General features: G+C 38.3%; 1 protein-coding gene across 1 annotated transcript in view; it reads left to right on the top strand.

Annotated features, from left to right (window-relative positions):
* The window catches only part of ITGA3 (integrin subunit alpha 3), a 220,156-nt gene that overhangs the window by 58,141 nt on the left and 136,783 nt on the right, over positions 1-25,232 (top strand). Inside the window, exons 7-11 of the mRNA XM_053700125.1 lie at positions 3,305-3,498; positions 4,119-4,207; positions 4,322-4,452; positions 6,149-6,232; positions 6,510-6,577. Coding sequence (XP_053556100.1) covers positions 3,305-3,498; positions 4,119-4,207; positions 4,322-4,452; positions 6,149-6,232; positions 6,510-6,577 — 566 coding nt within the window. The remainder of the gene's footprint in view (positions 1-3,304; positions 3,499-4,118; positions 4,208-4,321; positions 4,453-6,148; positions 6,233-6,509; positions 6,578-25,232) is intronic.

The raw sequence follows: 25,232 nt of genomic DNA, 5'->3' as shown, positions 1-25,232 counted from the left end.
CGCTTCATACCTTTTCTAAATTCTACAAATTCGATACTTTTGCTTCTTCGGAGGCTATTTTTGGGAGAGAGGTATTACAGGCAGTGGTGCCTTCTGTTTAAGGGCCTGCCTTGTCCCTCCCTTCATCCGTGTCCTAAAGCTTTGGTATTGGTATCCCACAAGTAATGGATGAACCCGTGGACTGGATACACCTTTACAAGAGAAAACAAAATTTATGCTTACCTGATAAATTTATTTCTCTTGTGGTGTATCCAGTCCACGGCCCGCCCTGTCATTTTTAGGCAGGTGTTTTTTATTTTTAACTACAGTCACCACTGCACCCTATAGTTTCTCCTTTTTTCTTGCTTGTCTTCGGTCGAATGACTGGGGGTGGCAGTTAGGGGAGGAGCTATATAGACAGCTCTGCTGTGGGTGTCCTCTTGCAGCTTCCTGTTGGGAAGGAGAATATCCCACAAGTAATGGATGAACCCGTGGACTGGATACACCACAAGAGAAATAAATTTATCAGGTAAGCATAAATTTTGTTTTTAGTATAACAGTTAGTTTAATGTAATTTTAGTCCAATAGTTAGGGTAGATTAATTATTAGTTTAATATAGTTTATTTTAATTCTACAGGTAAGTTTTAATTTATTATAAGATAGGGATGAGTTAATATTTAATATAAAGTTAGCGGGTTGTTGGGTTTAGGGGTTAATAGGTTAATTTAGCTTATGGCGATGTGGGGGGCTGGCGGTTTAGGGGTTAATAGGTTTAGTAAGTGGTAGTGTTGTGGGAGGCCAGAGGTTTAGGGGTAAATACATTTAGTTAGTTGCGGCGGAATAGAGGTTAATACGTTTATTAGAGTTGCGGCGGGGTCCGGGAGCGGAGGGATAGGGGTTAATAACTTTATTAGAGTTGTGTCGGTGTCGGGGAACAGCGGGATAGGGGTTAATAACTTTATTTAGTTGCGGCGGGGTCCGGGAGCGGCGGGATAGGGGTTAATAACTTTATTTAGTTGCAGCGGGGTCGGGGAGCGGCGGGATAGGGGTTAAACAGTTTAGTATAGTGGCGGTATTTAGTGACAGTATATGAATAAAGCTGGGAAAAAGCCGAATAGCAGCGAGATCTATGACTGTTAGTTAAAAACAGTCCGCTGCTCATCGCCCCGTACTTGGTGCGCGGCTTTTTGACAGCTTTTTATATAAATATGGAGAGTGTATTCAGGTCCGCGGCCGTGATGTTAGGCGATGTCAGGCGAGTGTATTGGTGCCGTTGAATGCAAGAAAGTTGACGGCTTTATAAATAGGCCTCTAAATCTCAGAATACCCCTGAACAAGTATCTTGGTATATTCTTCAGTTGGTAATCTGTTGGTTCTCTTTCTTCAAACCCAAAACGTCTGTCCTCCACTTTTAACACCTTTTTCCGCCCATTCCCACCTCCTATTCCCACTTCTCTCTAAGCTCAAGATTTCTGAACCAATTCACCAACAACATAGATTCCCTCAGAAATTAAATCATCTCTCAAAACACTGCCAATCTCCAACCCCCACAGCCGATCATCGATGTTCAAAATCCACAAAGCCACAGATTCAGCTTTTTTTCTCCTGCTACTGAGGAAGAAGTTTCTGGCTTTATATCCTCCTCTCACCTCACTACCTGTCCCTTTGATCCAATACCCTCACAGCTACTGCCCTCCCTTTCTCTATTCTTACTCCTATACTCACACATATTTGTAATCTCTCCCTCAGCACTGGTATATTTCCCTCATTGCCTCAAAACTTCTGGAAAGGCTCGTAATACACATTTATCATATTTCCTCACATTAAACTACCTCCTTGATCCATTGCAATCTGGATTTCACCCCAACACTCCACAGAAACTGCAATGATTAAGGTTACTAATGACCTAATTACAGCAAAATCAAAAGGCCACTTTTCTCTGTTAACCCTTCTTGATCTGTCTGCAGCCTTTGACATTGTTGACCCCACTCTCTTGCTCCAAACCCTCCAATCCTTTGGCATCTGTGACACAGCCCTCTTGTGGATCTCCTATTACCGGTTTAACTGGACCTTTAGTGTAACCTTCTCTGGCACATCTTCTGACCCTTTACCACTTTCTGTTGGGGTACCACAAGGCTCTGTCCTTGGTCCCCTTCTCTTCTCAATTTATATATCATCCTTTGGTTTCTTAATACAGTCCCATGGGTTTCAATACCATTTGTATGCTGATGATACCCAAATCTACATCTCTGCACTAGACCTATCCCCTTCCTTACTAACTCGTTTTACTAACTGTCTTTCTAATATTTCATTCTGGATGTCTTCTCACTACCTTAAGCTAAATCTCTCAAAAACTGAGCTCCTTATTTCCCCCCTTCTTTCAAAATCCCTACCTTCCCCCAAACTTTCTCTAACTGTTGATAATATCATCATTACCCCAACCCTGCATGCCCTTTGTCTTGGGGTCACACTTGACTCAAATCTCTCTTTCACTCCCCACATCCAGTCTTTGGCCAATTCCTGCTGCCTCCACTTTAAAAACATCTCTAAAATTTGTCACTTCCTCACACAATACACAACTACCACTCTCTTACCATTTCCCCCCTTTACTATTGCAACTCCATCCTCTCCGGCCTCCCTAGCTGCCGTCTATCTCCCTTACAATCCATAATAAATGCCTCTGCCAGGGTAATCTTTCTTACACGTTGCTCCTCATCTGCTGCACCTCTCTGCCAGTCCCTTCCCTGGCTTCCTCTAACTTCTAGAATAAAACACATAATCCTAGTCTCCAGATACTCTCCCTCCCATCTGCTTATGACCTCCTTCTCGCCTCCTCTCTTGTTGCCTATTAACATTCCCGTCTACAAGACTTCTCCAGACTATTTTGTGGAACTCTCTGCCTCGCTCCACAAGACTCTCCCCTAGTTTTCAAACTTTCAAGCGCTCCTTAAGACTCTACTGTTCAGGGATGCATATGATATACACTAACATTTCCTCTCCTTTAGTTATCCCCTTGAACCAACTTAGCATGTAAGCCTAGCTGCTTTGTAGATCACCTTCATGAGAGCTGATTTACGAAAATGTAAAACTCCTGGCAGGGTCTTCTATCCCTTTGACTCGCATAATTGTTACCATGCATATTAGACCCATGTTTTTAGCACTGTGGAATCTGTTGGTGCTCAACAAATAACTGATAATAATAATATAACAGACTGTATCTCGTGTGCTATTTTGGTCCTTACACACTTTCTGTGCTGGTCTGTGTGTATGCCTCATACCAGTTTCTACTATTTCCATCAACCCAATTTTACCTTTTTACCTTTAGGTGGCAGGACATCATAGTTGGTGCCCCGTATTACTTTGATCGTAAGGAGGAGGTGGGAGGTGCTGTGTACGTATTCACTAATGAGGCAGGACATTTCAGCAACGAGTCATCACTAATTCTGCGTGGCCCTAGTAGGTCAGGCTTTGGTTTTGCACTGGCAAATATTGGAGACATCAACCAAGATGGATTTACAGGTACAAGAAATAGGAAGAGGTAGATAAAAGTAGTTATAGTTAATGAGTTTTATGGAGTTATGTAGAGTAATACATGAAATTAAAGGCAGTGGTTAATACTTTATGTGACAGTGTAAATTGTAGCATAGAGTTATAGAAAGCATTAGGGTTTATGAAGTGGGTCTTTATAGAGCAATAAAAAACAATTATACTTTCAAATTATAGAGGGTGTTATGAGACATTATGAGGAAAGCTTATATGTAATAGTTATACAATAATGTTATGTGGAAAAAAGGACATATTATGGCTTTATAGGATAATCATAAATAATCATTGTTAATGTAAATTATTATTTCAAGCAATTATATGGAGGCATTGTGATGACTTATAGGAATGGATTATGTTTAATACTATAAATTGCTATATACTGTATATATATATGTTTTATAGACCATTACACGTTATATAGTTATATACTGTGAGTTCTATGTAGTGTGTGACACTCTTGTGTGTCAGTGTGAGTGTTTTATGTAGTAGTTCTACACAACTAATGTTTATACAATTATATGGATCAGTAGGTATTATAGTAGGTTGTAGAGCAAAAACAGCTAGTTATTTTATTAATCAGTCTCTTTTCACAGACCTGGCAGTAGGAGCTCCTTTTGAAGGACCTGGTAAAGTTTACATCTATCACAGTAATGCTCAGGGTTTACAACCTGAACCACGACAGGTAATATACAATATAATCTTTCTGTATTCCTTATCACTCCCTCATATTAACCTGGTATTGTTATATAAACCACTTCTAATATGTAGTAATGAGTGTCACCTTATCATTCTCCAGGTTATTAATGGCTCTCAGGTGGGCAGCATCTCTACGTTTGGGTATTCTCTCAGCGGAGGCTTGGATGTAGATGACAATTCATACCCAGACCTGCTTGTGGGCAGTCTAAATGACCGTATTGCCTTGTTGAGGTATGACAGAGATATAGTAGTTGTATATATCATTGTTCTCCCCAGGACCTATTTAACAAACACACCACATGAATGTTTTTATTGATCTCCTGGTTAAAATGTAAGCCAATATTAAGCTAAAATTAGATAATCTTACAATTTTAATGTTTGTTGCACAAACTATCATTACATCAAGTTATCTTAAATTATTACATTTATTTGTGCTTTGGTTAGCTTAAAGGGACGCAATACCCATATGCTAAATCACTTGAAAGTTATATATATAACTGTAAAAAGCTGACAATAAAATGTTACCTGAACATCTATATGTAAAAAAATGAAGATATTTTACCTCAAAATTTCTTCAGCTTAGAAGAGTAAGTTCTCTGGTAACAGTTATATTTCAGCTACTGTCCAGCTGCAAGTTGACAAAAATAAAAAAAATTAGCCAATCAGCATCAGCAGTGCTGAGGTCATGCTATGCTGTGATCTTATGAGATTTCACTGAAATCTCATGAGATTTCATAGTGAACTTCCTTAAACTGAATATGGAAATAACATGAATGTCTGCACATCCCAGTTGCTCGCTCCCTTGCAAGTCCTGGGACTAGTATCTCTTTACAATGGCGTGTGAATACTTAGGACATTTTTAGGTAAATATCTTCTTTTTTTACATAGAGCTGTTCAGGTGATATATTCTAGTCAGCTTTTTACAGCTATGTTGCATCACTTTGCACTTCAACATTTGGGTATCATGTCCTTTTAAATAATGTATATATTAAAGAAAATGTTATAATAAATACTGCAGACTGTCCCCACCCGACTACTTTATAATGTTTTTTGGCTATTAATGGAAGTATGTGAGATGGCCCTCTATTACACTATATTCTATGGGGTGTCATCTTTATTATATTTTGGGTTATCATATGCTTTATGATGTCATTTTGAAAGTCCCTTGTTTGGTGCCCTGGCATCTGTCCTTTTGCACTTGTGACAGGAATTATATAATGCCATGGGGAATATTCAGGTGTTTGTTTTTACATGCTTTGTGGTTTTTAGAGTGTTTTCTCTATCATATCTCAATAAATTGTGCATCTTATGTACATACTCAGCTGCTGATGTTGTGTGAAGTGTTCTGGTGCTTTGGACTTATCTTTTGTATTGTGTGTTGTCATCAGTATTATGCTTTGGTGTTTTGCTAAATTTTCAGTAAGCTACTGTGGTGTTTTGGGGTGTTTTTTATTATCATTGATTAATTAATATTTTTGAGATATCCTCTTTTTTGAGACATCACCTATATTGCTCTGCTGTTTTGGTTGTCCTCTGCATCATACCCTGAGGTATGAGGTGTACTTTGTAACCTGCTGTGCTAATTGGGAATTACCTGATATTTTTAAGGTGTTCTTTATATTACACTATAGTGTTTTGAGGATGCTTCAGAGTGCCCTATGTGTATTGGCCGTCTGTATGATATACTAATATTTTTGTGAAGTTCATTATATTATTTTGTGATGTTTTGGCCTGTCCTCTATATCAAATTCTAATTTTATTTAGATGTCTTCTGCATCACTGACTTGTGCTTTGATGTGTCTCTTGTATCATGCAGTGATATTTTTAGTGCTCCCTATCATGAACTTGTGAGGATTTTTTTGGGGGGGGTCTCTGTATTATACTTTAGTGATTTTTGTGGTGACCTCATGAATCTTTCTGCTTACAGGTCTCGTCCTGTGATCAACATCTCCAAGACTTTCTCTGTGTCTCCTTCTCTTGTGGATCCCAGCAAATGTAACAAAACCTCTTGGTGAGAATACCTTTCCATCTTCTGTGAACCTTCACACCTGTTTCCTGGTCTCCTGTTATTTCTCGTTTGTTCGTATATGTTTTCCCCATCCTAGCCTGATACCTCATTTCTTCTTCCTCTATAATTACCCTACATTTTATGTATTAATACCCCCTATTACTAATGTTTCCTGCACTTTCTTTTAGTTTCATTACTTCTCCCATATATACTGCAACCATACACCCTTATATTGTTATCTACTCTGTCTCCTTGAATCTAATGTTTCTTCCCCACACAGTATGGAGGTCAAACTTTGCTTTTCCTACACACTGAGCACTGGAAACCCAAACTACAAGAAAAACATCAGTGAGTACGGGGACTGCACTAAGGGAGCTTTATTTGTATGTGGGGTTTAATAGAGTATAGAATCGTATTGTCAGACAGAAGGATAGCTGGATTTGCATAGTGTTTTTAAAAGAGTAATGGTTAACAGATAGTATGGAAGTAGGAGAAAATATCAGAACAGTTTGAGGTGGCATAAAGCACAGTGTATGGCATAGCAGAAGGGGCATGAGGCATTTAAATATTGTGTAGTACATTTAATTAGGTTTCTTTCATATAAGTGGCAAAAGACCATGAGCTAGTGACATATGACATATATATTCCTACCTGGAGGGGGCAAAGTTTCCCAAACCTCTAAATGCCTATAAATACACCTCCCATCTCACTCATACTTCAGTTTTACAAACTTTTCCTTCGTTGGAGGAGGGTGAAGCAAGTCGTGCTTGATTCTTCTGTGATAGGCGCTTCTAAGCATTTTGAAGCCCAGTTCCTCTTAAAGTACAGTGTTTGTCTGAGGGATGTGATGGGAGTATTGCCTGATGATGACATGTTTTCACCTATGGGAAATCTATTCTTAGGCTGTCTGTAAATTCAGTCGTGGGGATTCATCTGCCACCTCCCTTTACAGATCGACATTGTACTCCTCTACCATTACCTCTGCTGCTATGTTTCAGTACTGGTTTGGCTGTCTGCTATAAGTGGATGGTGTCTTCAGTTAAGTATATATCTTTTTTTAAGACACTCTCAGCTATGTTTGGCACTTTATATTTTTAAAGTTTTAAATATATATTGCATATATTTGCCATGAGACAGGTCTATGTTTATTTCCCTTTGCAGTCTAACAGTTTCAGCATGGAAAATTATGTTTGGGAGAAATTTAGTAAATTATTTTCTTACCTGAGGTTCCAGCTAGTTGTAACTTCGGTCTTGTTTTTTTCAAATTTTCGCGAGCAAATTAGGCTTGCGATGGCGCAAATTGCTTCTATTTATTGCATCATTCTTGGCGCAAAGGTTGCGTTTGTTGTGACGCGAGTCACGTCATTTCTTGCGTCTTTGTTGACGCCTGTTATGACGCGAATCGTGTCATTTCCTGTTAACCTTGGCGGCAAAATTTTTTCTCTCTGCATTTCTGTCATCTTTGTTGGCGTCATATTTGGCGCCAAAAATTTTGTTATTAAGTCTCTCTCTCTTTTGCTATCTGCTTTCATTTGTTATAGAGGGCTATGATATTTGCTTTTGTTTTTCATATAATCATTTTTTGCCATTCCTGAAATTGGATATTTTGTTTAAATGTTATTTTTTCTTTTTTTTTTTGTTACATTTTTCAAGATATCTCAAACTGATCCTGCCTCTGATGTTACTATAGAAACTATGCTGCATGTATACAATTATATTGCAAAAGACATAGAGAAGGCTAAGACTGCTATTTCACCTTTAAATTAACGTAAACAATCTCTCCTAATTTCTCATTAACCTATGAAGTTTGTATAGATCGACAGCATACTGAAGTAATTCTGCTGAAGTGGTTTTCTCTGACTCAGAGGATTCTATTTCAGAGACTGATTTTGATAAATCAAATTTTAATTCAATGTATTCATTCTTTATTAAGTAAGTATTGTTTACTTTTAGTATTAAGGAATCTAGTCCTCTTGATAACAAGAATAGCAAATGTTTGAATTCTGTTTTTTTAAGCTTCTGAGGTAACTCTTGAAGTTTTTCTTATTCCAGATGCTATCTTATCATATGTTTAGTAAGGAATCTAAACTTCTTTTTACCTTTCTTCTAGGCTTTAAAAGCTATATCCTTTTCCTATGGCAAATATACGCCTAGATTTAGAGTTCTGCGTTAGCCGTCAAAACCAGCGTTAGAGGCTCCTAACGCTGGTTTTGGGCTACCGCTGGTATTTAGAGTCGTGTAGGTAAGGGTCTAACACTCACTTTCCAGCCACGACTTTTCCATACCGCAGATCCCCCTACGCCATTTGCGTATCCTATCTTTTCAATGGGATCTTTCTAACGCCGGTATTTAGAGTCTTGGCTGAAGTGAGCGTTAGAAATCTAACGACAAGACTCCAGCCGCAGAAAAAAGTCAGGAGTTAAGAGCTTTCTGGGCTAACGCCGGTTCATAAAGCTCTTAACTACTGTGCTCTACAGTACACTAACACCCATAAACTACCTATGTACCCCTAAACCGAGGCCCCCCCACATCGCCGCCACTCTATTAAATTTTTTTAACCCCTAATCTGCCGACCGCACACCGCCGCCACCTACGTTATACTTATGTACCCCAATCTGCTGCCCCTAACACCGCCGACCCCTATATTATATTTATTAACCCCTAATCTGCCGCCCCCAACGTCGCCGCCACCTACCTACACTTATTAACCCCTAATCTGCCGACCGGACCTCACCGCTACTATAATAAATGTATTATCCCTTAATCTGCCTCACTCCCGCCTCAATAACCCTATAATAAATAGTATTAACCCCTAATCTGCCCTCCCTAACATCACCGACACCTAACTTCAAGTTTTAACCCCTAATCTGCCGACCGGACCTCACCGCTACTCTATTAAATTTATTAACCCCTAAAGCTAAGTCTAACCCTAACACCCCCTAAATTAAATATAATTTTTATCTAACAAAATAAATTAACTCTTATTAAATAAATGAATCCTATTTAAAGCTAAATACTTACCTGTAAAATAAACCCTAATATAGCTACAATATAACGAATAATTACATTGTAGCTATTTTAGGATTAATATTTATTTTACAGGCAACTTTGTAATTATTTTAACCAGGTACAATAGCTATTAAATAGTTAATAACTATTTAATAGCTACCTAGTTAAAATAATTACAAAATTACCTGTAAAATAAATCCTAACCTAAGTTACAATTAAACGTAACACTACACTATCAATAAATAAATTACATACAAATACCTACAAATAAATACAATTAAATAAACTAACTAAATTACAAAAAATAAAAGAAGAACTAAGTTACAAAAAATAAAAAAATAATTTACAAACATTAGAAAAATATTACAACAATTTTAAGCTAATTACACCTACTCTAAGCCCCCTAATAAAATAACAAAGCCCCCTTATCTCCTCTATTACTGGGGGAAAGGGAGTCTTTTCTACCCCAAGTTAAGAAATCTAAGGGTAATTTTTAAGCTCCCTATTGTTTTTTCATTCCCTTAAAGGGACACTGAACCCAAATTATTTCTTTTGTAATTCAGAACGAGCATGCAATTTTAAGCAACTTTCTAATTTACTCCTATTATTAATTTTTCTTCGTTCTCTTGCTATCATTATTTTTTTTTAAAAAAGGCATCTAAGCTTTATTTTGGTTTAGAACTCTGGACAGCACTTTTTTAATGGTGGATGAATTTATCCACCAATCAGCAAGGACAACCCAGGTTGTTCACCAAAAATGGGCCGGCATCTAAACTTACATTCTTGCATTTCAAATAAAGATACCAAGAGAATGAAGAAAATTTGATAATAGGAGTAAATTAGAAAGTTGCTTAAAATTTCATGCTCAATCTGAATCACGAAAGAAAATTTTTGGGTACAGTGTCCCTTTAAGGCCTCTGGCTCTCAATTTAATTTTTTTTCTGAATTTGAATAATTCCAAGCCTTATAATTAAACTAATTTCAGCCCCTAAAACTGCATGAAGGTGCAGCCTTTTAACCAGTTCTACTGGTGTGGGGGGGCAGATTGAATTTATTTCAACACATTTGGACAGTTTCTGTTCAAATCAGTGTATTCAGAATATTGTTTCCTCAGGGGTATCAACTAGGTTTCAAAATAAAAACTTCCCATGGGAAGATTCTTTTTCATGTTATAACAAACCCTGTGAAAGTTCAGGTTTTTCTGAATTGTGTTTCAGATTTAGAGTTTTCAGGGCTGATGGTTCCAGTTCCTCTGCAGGAACTGAATTTAGGTTTCTATTCAAATCTATTCATTGTTCTAAAGAAAAAATTTGTTCAGACCAATTCTGGATCTGAAATTTTTATATTGTTTTGTAAGAGTCCCAACTTTCAAGATGGTGACTATAGGGACTATTCTGCCTTTCTGTTTAGCAAGGTTACTTCATGTCCACAATAGATTTATAGGACGCTTATTTTCAATTCATTTAGACCACTATAGTTTTCTGAGATTCTCTTTTCTATATAAGCATTACCAATTTGTCGCTCATCCTTTTGAGCTAGCGGCAGCTCAGAGATTGTTTTCAAATATTCTTGGTGCCCTTCTATCTGTATTCAGAGAGCAGGGTATTACAGTGTTTCCTTATTTGGATGATATTTGGTACTAGCTTTAATCTTTTCATTCAGCAGAATCTCACTTGAGACAACTAGTGTGGTTTCATCAAGACATGGTTGGAGGATCAATTTACAAAAGTGTTTCTTGATTCCTTAGACAATGGTCACCTTTTTAGGTTTCCAGATACGATTTAGTGTCTATGGTTCTTTCTCTGATAGACTAGAGACGAATGAAGTTAATTTTAGTTTGTCTAAATCTTCAGTCTCTATTTTTTCCTTCAGTGGTTATGTGCATGGAAGTTTTTGGTCTCATGACTGCAGCATCAGGTGCGATCCTCTTTGCTCATTTTCGTTTGGGCCTCTAAAGCTTTGCATGTTGCACCATAGGTGCAGGGATTATTTTCAGTTATTACAATCTGATATACTTAAATCCCAACACTTTTTTCTTTCTGATTTTGTGGTTGGATTATCACCTTATTGTTCAGGGGGCCTCATTTGTTCATCCTACCTGGACTGTATTCTCAGCAGATGCAAGTTTTTTAGGTGGGGGAGCTGTCTGAGTCTCTGACAGCACTAGGGGTTTGGAAACCTCAGGAGGCGAGGTTAACAATCAATATTTTAGAACTCCATGCTTTTTTCAGGGTTCTTCAGGCTTGTCTTCTTTTGAAGAGACAACTTTTACATTTTTTTTTAAACAGACAATATGCCAACAGTGGCATTTGTCAATCATCAAGGAGGGACTTGCAGTCCTTCAGTTATGGAGGAAGTATCTTGAAAACTTTCTTGGATGGAATCCAATTCTTGTCTAATTTCTGCAATTCATATCTCAGGTGTTGACAATTGGGAAGGGGATTATCACAGCCTTCAGACTTTATATCTTTGGGAGTGCTCTCCATCCAGATGTGTTTTTTTCTTCTTGTACAGATTTGGGGTTTTCCAGAAATAGATCTGATGGTCTCTTGTCTAAACAAGAAGTTTTCCAGATTCCTTTCTAGGTCCAAGGATCCTCAGGTGGAGATAGTGGATGCTCTAGCAGTTCTTTGGTTTTTACCAACCTTCTTACTTTTTTCCACCACTAGTTCTTTTTCCAAGATCATAATGGAACAATTTTTATGTGTTTCTGATACCAGCTTGGTCTCTCTGGTTTTGGTATACGGGCCCTGTCAGAATGTTCAGCTGCCAGCCTTGGCCACTTCCTTTAGGGCCAGACCTTCTGTTTCAGGGGCTGTTTTTTCCATAGGATCTCAGATTTCTAAATTTGAAGGTTTGGAAATTGAACGCTTAAGTGTTTAGTCATAGATGTTTATCTGACTCAGTTATTAGCACTATGATACAGGCTCATAAGTCTGTTTCTAGGAGATTTTATATTCGGGTTTGGAAAACCTATATTCCATGATGTTTAACTCATGTTTATTCTTGGCATTCTTTAAGAATTCCTAGGATTTTCAGTTTCTTCAGGATAGTTTGGATTAACGTTTTGTCTGCAAATACTTTGAAAGGACAATTTCCACTCTTTCGGTCTTATTTCATAGAAAGATTGCTGAACTTCCTGATATTCACTGTTTTGTTCAGGCTTTGATTAATATTAAACCTGCTTTTAAATCTATTTCTCCTCCTTGGAGTCTCAATTTTATTTTTGAAGATTTTTCAGTCTCCTCATTTTGAGTCAAGGGCCTCTAGTTATGAAGCCGTCTACTTACCTGCATTCGCCGGCCCAATATGCTCGCCTAAGCTCGCCTCATATCGCCGCCGCGAACCTGAATACGCTCGCTAAAGTTATCAATAAATCTGTCAAAAAGCCGCGCACCAAGTACGGGGCGATGAGCAGCGGACTGTGATAGTTATCACTCATCAATCTCGCTGCTCTTCGGCTTTTTTACAGCTTTATTGATACCCCTGTCACTAAGCACTCACACTATACTATACTGTTCTACCCCCTATACCGGCACCCCCGGAGCCCCCCGCAACTAAATAAAGTTATTAACCCCTAAACCACCGCTCCCGGACCCCGCCGCCACCTACATTATACATAATAACCCCTAATCTGACGCCCCCTACATAAACTTATTAACCCCTATCCTGCCGATCCTGGACCCCGCCGCAACTAAATAAATTGTTTAACCCCTAAACCGCCGCTCCCGGACCCTGCCGCAACTATAATAAATATGTTAACCCCTAAACCGCCGCTCCCGGACCCCGCCGCCACCTACATAATACCTATTAACCCCTATCCTGCCCCCCCTATACCGCCGCCACCTATAATAAATTTATTAACCCCTATCCTGCCCCCCCTACACCGCCGCCAATATAATACAATTATTAACCCCTAAACCTAAGTCTAACACTAACCCTAATACCCCCCTAACTTAAATATTAATTAAATAAATCTAAATAATATTACTCTTATTAACTAAATTAATCCTATTTAAAACTAAATACTTACCTATAAAATAAACCCTAATATAGCTACAATATAACTAATAGTTACATTGTAGCTATTTTAGGATTTATATTTATTTTACAGGCAAGTTTGTATTTATTTTAACTAGGTACAATAGCTATTACATAGTTATTAACTATTTAATAGCTACCTAGTTAAAATAAAGACAAATTTACCTGCAAAATAAAAACTAACCTAAGTTACAATTACACCTAACACTACACTATAATTAAATAAATTATTCCTATTTAAAACTAAATACTTACCTGTAAAATAAACCCTAAGATAGCTACAATGTAATTAATAATTACATTGTAGCTATTTTAGGATATATTTTTATTTTACAGGTAACTTTGTATTTATTTTAACTAGGTACAATAGTTATTAAATAGTTATTAACTATTTAATAACTACCTAGCTAAAAGAAATACAAAATTACCTGTAAAATATATCCTAACCTAAGTTACAATTAAACCTAACACTACACTATCATTAAATTAATTACATAAATTACCTACAAATACCTACAATTAAATACAATTAAATAAACTAAACTAAATTACAAAAAAAACAAACACTAAATTACAGAAAATAAAGAATTACAAGAATTTTAAACTAATTACACCTAATCTAAGCCCCCTAATAAAATAAAATAAAAAAAAAAATAATAAAAGTCCCTACCCTATTCTACATTACAAAGTAATCAGCTCTTTTACCAGCCCTTAAAAGGGCTTTTTGCGGGGCATTGCCACAAAGTAATCAGCTCTTTTACCTGTAAAAAAAAAATACAACCCCCCAACATTAAAACCCACCACCCACATACCCCTACTCTAACCCGCCCAAACCCCCCTTAAATAAACCTAACACTAACCCCCTGAAGATCTCCCTACCTTGAGTCGTCTTCACCCAGCCGGGCCGAAGTCTTCATCCGATGGGGCAGAAGAGGACATCCAGACCAGCAGAAGTCTTCATCCTATCCGGGCAGAAGAGGACATCCGGACCGGCAGACATCTTCATCCAAGCGGCATCTTCTATCTTTATCCATCCGACGAGGAGCGGCTCCATCTTCAAGACCTCTGGTGCGAATGATGTTTCCTTTAAATGACGTCATCCAAGATGGCGTCCCTCAAATTCCGATTGGCTGATATCTTAGCTATCTTAGGGTTTATTTTATAGGTAAGTATTTAGTTTTAAATAGGATTAATTTAGTTAATAAGAGTAATATTATTTAGAATTATTTACTTAATATTTAAGTTAGGGGGGTGTTAGTGTTAGACTTAGGTTTAGGGGTTAATAATTTTATTATAGTGGCAGCGGTGTAGGGGGGCAGGATAGGAGTTAATAAATTTATTATAGGTGGCTGCGGTATAGGGGGGCAGGATAGGGGTTAATAGGTATTATGTAGGTGGCGGCGGGGTCCGGGAGCGGTGGTTTAGGGGTTAACATATTTATTATAGTTGCGGCGGGGTCCGGGAGTGGCGGTTTAGGGGTTAAACAATTTATTTAGCTGCGGCGGGGTCCGGGATCCGCAGGATAGGGGTTAATTAGTTTATGTAGGTGGCAGCGGTATAGGGGGCGGCAGATTAGAGGTTAATATGTATAATGTAGGTTGCAGCGGGGTCCGGGAGCGGCGGTTTTTATGGGGTAATACATTTATTTTGTTGCGGCAGGGTAGGGGGGGCAGATTAGGGGTGTTTAGACTCGGGGTACATGTTAGGGTATTAGGTGTAGACATTTCCCATAGGAATCAATGGGATATCGGGCAGCAGCTAACATGAGCTTTCGCTATGGTCAGACTCCCATTGATTCCTATGGGATCCGCCGCCTCCATGGCGGCGGATTGAAATCCAGGTACGCTGGCCCGGAATAGTGGCGAGCGTACCTGGTAGTAGTTTAATAACTACCAAAAGTAGTCAGATTGTGCAGAACTTGCGTTTGGAACATCTGTAGTGACGTAAGCATCGATCTGTGTCGGACTGAGTCCGGCGGATCGAAGCTTACATCACTAGATTCTACTTTTGCCGGGCAGTAGGGCTTGATAACTAAGGCGAATCAGCCTCACCACAAATACGCTGCAGAATTCCAGCGTATTTGCGGTTGACGGCTTGATAACTAGAGGCCTATGTATTCTCTGGACATTAAATTACTTTCTTGGAAAGAGTTATTTCTTTTGGCTATCTCTTCTGCTTGAAGAGTTTCTGTATTGTCTGCTCTCTCTTGTGAGTGTCTTTATCTGATTTTCCATCAAGAAAAAGCTGTTTTGCTAACTTCATTTACATTTTTGCCTAAAGTTGTGAATTCTAACATCAATAAGGAATTGTTGTTCCTTCTTTGTGTCCTCATTTTAAGAATACTTTTGTAGGGTTTTTACATTCTTTGGATGTGTAAGAGCTTTGAAATATTATGCTGAGGCTACTTAAGATTTCAGAAAGACTTCTAGTCTTTTTGTTATTTTTTCTGTCTCCAGGGAAGGTTAGAAAGTCCCTGTTTTTCTCTAGTTTTTTGGTTCAGACTTTTTGATTCATAAAGCTTAGAGAATTATAGCTCATTCTACTAGATCAGTTGCCACTTCTTAGGCTCTCAAGAATGAAGCTTCAGTTGATCAACTTTGCAAAGCAGCAACTTGGTCTACTTTGCATACTTTTTCATTTTACTATTTTTTATGTGTTTGCTTCTTCTGAAGCAGTCTTTGGTAGGAAGGTTTTTCAGGCAGTTGTTTCAGCTTGATTCTCATGCCCTTGATTTGAGTTTTTTTTATATATTTAAGATAACTTAATTATTGTTTGAGATTTAATTTCTTAGCAGAAATATCTGTTTTTATTTTTATCCCTCCCTCTCTAGTGACTCGTGGACTTCCACATCTTGGGTATTATATTCCATACGTCACTAGCTCATGGACTCTTGTCACTTACATGAAAGAAAACATAATTTATGTAAGAACTTACCTGATAAATTAATTTCTTTCATAGTGGCAAGAGTCCATGAGACCCACCCTATTTTTTGTGGTTATGATTTTTTGTATAAAGCACATCATTTTTTCCAGTTCCTTTTTTTGTACGCTGTTTACTCCTTTTTTACACCTCACTGCTTGGCTACACCTCACTGCTTGGCTATACGTTAAACTGAAGTATGAGTGAGGTGGGAGATGTATTTATAGGCATTTTGAGGTTTGGGAAACTTTGCCCCCTCCCTCTTGCCACTATGAAAGAAATTAATTTATCAGGTAAGTTCTTACATAAATTATGTTTTTTTAGAGTGTGTTATTCTGTTTCTTCAGGGGCAGTTGTGGATGTATTAGCTGTGTGTGAGAGAGAGAATGTATTGGGACTGTTTTTCGGCAGTAGTAATTAGCAATATGCTTTAGTATTGTGTGTGGAGTAATAGTGTTATTTATTAGCACTGTGTGTGACACAGTGTTATGACTTATCAGGAGTGTACGTAGTGTGGTAGTAAGATGCATTAGCATTAGGCATGTTTCAATAATAGACTTTCAGCCAGATTACAAGTTTTGCGTTATGAGTGTAAAAGCATCGTTATGGCCCATAACAATGCTTTTTCCCTACCGCTGCAAGTCTTGTAGGTATAGGTGTACCGCACACTTTTTTGGCCTTCACGCAACGTCAGTACCGCACTTTTAAAAAAGTCCTTTTTGAATGGGACTTCCATAGCGCCGGTATTACCAGTTTGCCTGGGAGGCCAAAAAGTGAGCCTATAACCACAAGATTCGTACCGCCATCTAAAGTCAGTAGTTATGAGTTTTACGTTACAAAGCTGTAGCATAAAACTCATAACTAAACTGTCAAAAAGTACACTAACACCCATAAACTACCTATTAACCCCTAAACCGAGAACCTCCCACAACACAAATAATAAATTAAATAAATTAACCCCTAATCTGCCGCTCCGGACATTGCCGCCACTTAAAAAATGTATTAACCCCTATTCCGCCGCTCCCTGGCATCGTCACCACTATAATAAAATTGTTAACCCCTAAACCACCGCCCTCCCGCATCAAAAACACTATTTCAATATAATTAACCCCTAATCTGCCGTCCACCTACATAGCCGCTATAATAAACCTATTAACCCCTAAACCTAACCCTAACACCCCCTAACTTAAATATAATTAAAATAAATCTAAATAAAACTTACTATTAATAACTAATTCCTATTTAAAACTAAATACATACTTACCGGTAAAATAAACCCTAAGCTAGCTACAATATAACTAATAGTTACATTGTATCTATCTTAGGTTTTATTTTTATTTCACAGCTAAGTTTGTATTTATTTTAACTAGGTAGACTAGTTAGTAAATAGTTATTAACTATTTACTAGATACCTAGTTAAAATAAATACAAATTTACCTGTAAAATAAAACCTAACCTGCTTTACACTAAAACCTAACATTACAATAAAATTAAATAAATTAACAAAATACATTTATCTAAATTACAAAAAAATAAACACTGAATTACACAAAATAAAAAAAGAAATTATCAACAATAAAAATGAATTACTCCTAATCTAATAGCCCTATCAAAATAAAAAAGCCCCCCCCCAAAATAAAAAAAAACCTATAGCCTACACTAAACTGCCAATGGCCCTTAAAAAGGCCTTTTGCAGGGCATTGCCCCAAAGAAATCAGCTCATTTACCTGTAAAAAAAAATACAAACAACCCCCCAACAGTAAAACCCACCACCCACACAACCAAATCCCCCAAATAAAATCCTATCTAAATAAACCTAAGCTAACCATTGCCCTGAAAAGGGCATTTGGATGGGCATATAGCTCTTTTACATTGCCCAAAACCCTAAGCTAAAAATAAAACCCACCCAATAAACCCTTAAAAAACCTAACACTAACCCCCGATGATCCACTTACAGTTTTTGAAGACCGGACATCCAGCCTCATCCAGGTGGCAGAAGTCTTCATCCAAGCGGGCAGAAGTCTTCATCCAAGCGGGCAGAAGTCTTCATCCAGACAGCATCTTCTATCTTCATCCATCCGGCACAGCGGGTCCATCTTCAAGGCATCTGGCGCGGAGCATACTCTTTTTGCGATGGCTGTTGAAGAATGAAGTTTCTCTTTAAATGACATCATCCAAAATGGCCTCCCTTACATTCCGATTGGCTGATAGAATTCTATCAGCCAATAGGAATTAAGGGGGAAAAAATCCTATTGGCTGTTGCAATCAGCGAATACGATCAAGCTTTCATCCTATTGGCTGATCCAATCAGCCAGTAGGATTGAGCTCGCATTCTACTGGCTGATTGGAATAGCCAATAGAATGCAAGCTCAATCCTATTAGCTGATTGGATCAGCCAATAGGATGAAAGCTCAATCCTATTGGCTGATTGCAACAGCCAATAGGATTTTTCCCCCTTAATTCCTATTGACTGATAGTATTCTATCAGCCAATCGGAATGTAAGGGACGCCATCTTGGATGATGTCATTTAAAGGGAAACTTCATTCTTCAACAGCCATCGGAAGAAGAGGATGCTCCGCGCCGGATGTCTTAAAGATGGACCCGCTCCGGGTCTGATGGATTAAGATAGAAGATGCCGTCTGGATGAAGACTTCTGCCCGCTTGGATGAAGACTTCTGCCGCCTGGATAAGGATGAATGTCCGGTCTTCAAAAACTGTAAGTGGATTGTCGGGAGTTAGTGTTAGTTTTTTTTAAGGCTTTATTGGGTGGGTTTTATTTTTAGTTTAGGCTTTTGGGCAATGTAAAAGAGCTAAATGCCCTTTTTTAAGGGCAATGCCCATCAAAATGCCCTTTAAGGGCAATGGATAGCTTAGGTTTATTTAGATAGGATTTTATTTGTGGGGTTTGGTTGTGTGGGTGGTGGGTTTTACTCTTGGAGGGTTGTTTGTATTTTTTCTTGCAGGTAAAAGAGCTGATTTCTTTGGGGCAATGCCCCGCAAAAGGCCCTTTTAAGGGCCATTGGCAGTTTAGTGTAGGCTAGGTTTTTTTTTATTTTGGGGGGGCTTTTTTATTTTGATAGGGCTATTAGATAAGGAGTAATTCACTTTTATTTTTGATAATTTCTTTTTTTATTTTGTGTAATTTAGTGTTTATTTTTTTTGTAATTTAGATAAATGTATTTTGTCAATTTAATTTATTTAATTTTATTGTAATGTTAGGTTTTAGTGTAAGGCAGGTTAGGTTTTATTTTACAGGTAAAGTTGTATTTATTTTAACTAGGTAGCTAGTAAATAGTTAATAACTATTTACTAACTAGTCTACCTAGTTAAAATACAAAAATACAAACTTACCTGTGAAATAAAAATAAAACCTAAGATAGATACAATGTAACTATTAGTTATATTGTAGCTAGCTTAGGGTTTATTTTACAGGTAAGTATGTATTTAGTTTTAAATAGGAATGAGTTAGTTATTAATAGTAAGTTTTATTTAGAATTATTTTAATTATATTAAAGTTAGGGGGTGCTAGGGTTACGTTAGGGTTTGGGTTAAACTTAGGGTTACATTAGGTGTTAATATATTTATTTAGTGTTAGTGATGTGGGAGGCCAGAGTTTTAGGGGTTAATATCTTTAGTATAGTGGCGGCGGCGACATTGGGGGCGGCAGATTAGGGGTTAATAAATTTATGTAGGTGGCGGTGACGTTGGGGGTGGCAGATTAGAGGTTAATAAGTGTAGGTAGGTGGCGGCGGCAGATTAGGGGTTGATAAGTGTAATGTAGGTGGCAGCGATGTCAGGGACAGCAGATTAGGGGTGTTTAGACTAGGGGTTTATCTTAGGGTGTTAGATTTAAACATACATTTTTTTCCCCCCATATAGAATCAATGGGGCTGCGTTTCGGAGCTTTACGCTCCGCGATCGCAGGTGTTAGGCTTTTTTTTTAGCTGGCTCTCTCCATTGATGTCTATGGTAAAATCATGCACGAGCACGTCAAAACACTGCTTGTATTTGGGTGAGGTATGGAGCTCAACGCAACCATATCGCCCGCACAAGCCGTTTTTTTGCAAACCTGTAATAGCAGCGCTATGAAAGGTGAGCTGTGAAAATAACGTACAAGTTATTAGCGAGCCAGCCATAACACAAAACTCGTAATCTGGCTGTTTATTAGTAATGTATGTGCTGCAGTTGTAGGATGTATCAGCACTGCCTGTGAGCAGAAGTTTCTTAAAGGGACAGTAAAGTCAAAATGAAACGTTCATGATTCGGATAGAGCATGCAATTTTAAACAACTTTCCAATTTACCACTGTTATAAAATTTGCTTCCTCCTCTTGGTATCTTTTATTGAAGGAACAAACTAAGTAGGCTCATAAGAGCTCAGGATTGTGCACGTGTCTTTAGTACTTTATGGCAGCAATGTTTTGAAACATTATATAACAAAGCTTCAAATAATGTTGCAAAACTAAGGACACATGCACACTCCTGAGCTCTTATGAGCCTACCAAGTTTGTTCCTTCAATAAAAGATACCAAGAGGATCAAGCAAATTTTATAACAGTGGTAAATTGGAAAGTTGTTTAAAATTGCATGCTCTATCCGAATCATGAACATTTAATTTTTACTTTACTGTCCCTTTAACTCCAGCCCTCAAGTACCCCTAACAGGCCAGATTTGAATAATATCTTCACTTGAGCACAGGTGAAATAATCAGTTGATCAGTAACCATGGTTACTAACCTGCTCTCATCCATTAGGGGATTATTTCACCTGTGCTCTAGTTGAAACATGGCAGTAGAGCACTGTGTATTATTAGTGCATGTGAGGAGGTAATACAAGTGGGAACACTGAGGCCTAGATTTAGAGGCCTAGATTTAGAGTTCGGCGGTAGCCGTCAAAACCAGCGTTAGAGGCTCCTAACGCTGGTTTTGGCCGGCCGCTGGTATTTGGAGTCAGTGATTAAAGGGTCTAACGCTCACTTTACAGCCGCGACTTTTCCATACCGCAGATCCCCCTACGCCATTTGCGTAGCCTATCTTTTCAATGGGATCTTTCTAACGCTGGTATTTAGAGTCGTTTCTGCAGTGAGCGTTAGAGCTCTAACGACAAGATTCCAGCCGCCTGAAAAAAGCAGGAGTTAAGAGCTTTCTGGCTAACGCCGGTTTATAAAGCTCTTAACTACTGTACCCTAAACTACACTAACACCCATAAACTACCTATGTACCCCTAAACCGAGGTCCCCCCACATCGCCGCCACTCGATTAAAATTTTTAACCCCTAATCTGCCGACCGCCACCTACGTTATACTTATGTACCCCTAATCTGCTGCCCCTAACCCCGCCGACCCCTATATTATATTTATTAACCCCTAACTTGCCCCACACAACGTCGCCGCAAGCTACTTAAAATAATTAACCCCTAATCTTCCGACCGCAAATCGCCGCCACCTACGTTATCCCTATGTACCCCTAATCTTCTGCCCCTAACATCGCCGACCCCTATGTTATATTTATTAACCCCTAATCTGCCCCCCACAACGTCGCCGACACCTGCCTACACTTATTAACCCCTAATCTGCCGAGCGGACCTGAGCGCTACTATAATAAAGTTATTAACCCCTAATCCGCCTCACTAACCCTATCATAAATAGTATTAACCCCTAATCTGCCCTCCCTAACATCGCCGACACCTACCTTCAATTATTAACCCCTAATCTGCCGACCGGAGCTCACCGCTATTCTAATAAATGTATTAACCCCTAAAGCTAAGTCTAACCCTAACACTAACACCCCCCTAAGTTAAATATAATTTTTATCTAACGAAATAAATTAACTCTTATTAAATAAATGATTCCTATTTAAAGCTAAATACTTACCTGTAAAATAAATCCTAATATAGCTACAATATAAATTACATTTATATTATAGCTATTTTAGGATTAATATTTATTTTACAGGTAACTTTGTATTTATTTTAACCAGGTACAATAGCTATTAAATAGTTAAGAACTATTTAATAGTTACCTAGTTAAAATAATTACAAATTTACCTGTAAAATAAATCCTAACCTAAGATATAATTAAACCTAACACTACCCTATCAATAAAATAATTAAATAAACTACCTACAATTACCTACAATTAACCTAACACTACACTATCAATAAATTAATTAAACACAATTGCTACAAATAAATACAATTAAATAAACTATCTAAAGTACAAAAAATAAAAAAGAACTAAGTTACAGAAAATAAAAAAATATTTACAAACATAAGAAAAATATTACAACAATTTTAAACTAATTACACCTACTCTAAGCCCCCTAATAAAATAACAAAGACCCCCAAAATAAAAAATTCCCTACCCTATTCTAAATTTAAAAAGTTACAAGCTCTTTTACCTTACCAGCCCTGAACAGGGCCCTTTGCGGGGCATGCCCCAAGAATTTCAGCTCTTTTGCCTGTAAAAAAAAACATACAATACCCCCCCCCCCCAACATTACAACCCACCACCCACATACCCCTAATCTAACCCAAACCCCCCTTAAATAAACCTAACACTAAGCCCCTGATGATCTTCCTACCTTGTCTTCACCATGCCAGGTTCACCGATCCGTCCTGGCTCCAAGATCTTCATCCAACCCAAGCAGGGGCTAGACATCCACTGAAGAAGTCCAGAAGAGGGTCCAAAGTCTTCCTCCTATCCGGCAAGAAGAGGACATCCGGACCGGCAAACATCTTCTCCAAGCGGCATCTTCTATGTTCTTCCATCCGATGACGACCGGCTCCATCTTGAAGACCTCCAGCGCGGATCCATCCTCTTCTTCCGACGACTAGACGACGAATGACGGTTCCTTTAAGGGACGTCATCCAAGATGGCGTCCCTCGAATTCCGATTGGCTGATAGGATTCTATCAGCCAATCGGAATTAAGGTAGGAATTTTCTGATTGGCTGATGGAATCAGCCAATCAGAATCAAGTTCAATCCGATTGGCTGATCCAATCAGCCAATCAGATTGAGCTCGCATTCTATTGGCTGTTCCGATCAGCCAATAGAATGCGAGCTCAATCTGATTGGCTGATTGGATCAGCCAATCGGATTGATCTTGATTCTGATTGGCTGATTCCATCAGCCAATCAGAAAATTCCTACCTTAATTCCGATTGGCTGATAGAATCCTATCAGCCAATCGGAATTCGAGGGACGCCATCTTGGATGACGTCCCTTAAAGGAACCGTCATTCGTCGTCTAGTCGTCGGAAGAAGAGGATGGATCCGCGCTGGAGGTCTTCAAGATGGAGCCGGTCGTCATCGGATGGAAGAACATAGAAGATGCCGCTTGGAGAAGATGTTTGCCGGTCCGGATGTCCTCTTCTTGCCGGATAGGAGGAAGACTTTGGACCCTCTTCTGGACTTCTTCAGTGGATGTCTAGCCCCTGCTTGGGTTGGATGAAGATCTTGGAGCCAGGACGGATCGGTGAACCTGGCATGGTGAAGACAAGGTAGGAAGATCATCAGGGGCTTAGTGTTAGGTTTATTTAAGGTGGGTTTGGGTTAGATTAGGGGTATGTGGGTGGTGGGTTGTAATGTTGGGGGGGGGGGTATTGTATGTTTTTTTTTACAGGCAAAAGAGCTGAAATTCTTGGGGCATGCCCCGCAAAGGGCCCTGTTCAGGGCTGGTAAGGTAAAAGAGCTTGTAACTTTTTAAATTTAGAATAGGGTAGGGAATTTTTTATTTTGGGGGTCTTTGTTATTTTATTAGGGGGCTTAGAGTAGGTGTAATTAGTTTAAAATTGTTGTAATATTTTTCTTATGTTTGTAAATATTTTTTTATTTTCTGTAACTTAGTTCTTTTTTATTTTTTGTACTTTAGATAGTTTATTTAATTGTATTTATTTGTAGCAATTGTGTTTAATTAATTTATTGATAGTGTAGTGTTAGGTTAATTGTAGGTAATTGTAGGTAGTTTATTTAATTATTTTATTGATAGGGTAGTGTTAGGTTTAATTATATCTTAGGTTAGGATTTATTTTACAGGTAAATTTGTAATTATTTTAACTAGGTAACTATTAAATAGTTCTTAACTATTTAATAGCTATTGTACCTGGTTAAAATAAATACAAAGTTACCTGTAAAATAAATATTAATCCTAAAATAGCTATAATATAAATGTAATTTATATTGTAGCTATATTAGGATTTATTTTACAGGTAAGTATTTAGCTTTAAATAGGAATCATTTATTTAATAAGAGTTAATTTATTTCGTTAGATAAAAATTATATTTAACTTAGGGGGGTGTTAGTGTTAGGGTTAGACTTAGCTTTAGGGGTTAATACATTTATTAGAATAGCGGTGAGCTCCGGTCGGCAGATTAGGGGTTAATAATTGAAGGTAGGTGTCGGCGATGTTAGGGAGGGCAGATTAGGGGTTAATACTATTTATGATAGGGTTAGTGAGGCGGATTAGGGGTTAATAACTTTATTATAGTAGCGCTCAGGTCCGGTCGGCAGATTAGGGGTTAATAAGTGTAGGTAGGTGTCGGCGACGTTGTGGGGGGCAGATTAGGGGTTAATAAATATAACATAGGGGTCGGCGATGTTAGGGCAGCAGATTAGGGGTACATAAGGATAACGTAGGTGGCGGCGGTTTACGGAGCGGCAGATTAGGGGTTAAAAGTGTAATGCAGGGGTCAGCGATAGCGGGGGCGGCAGAATAGGGGTTAATAAGTGTAATGCTAGGGGTGTTTAGACTCGGGGTACATGTTAGAGTGTTAGGTGCAGACGTAGGAAGTGTTTCCCCATAGGAAACAATGGGGCTGCGTTAGGAGCTGAACGCTGCTTTTTTGCAGGTGTTAGGTTTTTTTTCAGCTCAAACAGCCCCATTGTTTCCTATGGGAGAATCGTGCACGAGCACGTTTTTGAGGCCGGCCGCGTCCGTAAGCAACTCTGGTATCGAGAGTTGCATTTGCGGTAAAAATGCTCTACGCTCCTTTTTTGGAGCCTAACGCAGCATTTGTTTGAACTCTCGATACCAGAGTTAA

This window comes from Bombina bombina, chromosome 1 (genome assembly GCF_027579735.1).
Source record: "Bombina bombina isolate aBomBom1 chromosome 1, aBomBom1.pri, whole genome shotgun sequence".
NCBI classification, from domain to species: Eukaryota; Metazoa; Chordata; class Amphibia; order Anura; family Bombinatoridae; genus Bombina; species Bombina bombina.
This window is presented reverse-complemented; position numbering and strand designations above follow the sequence as displayed.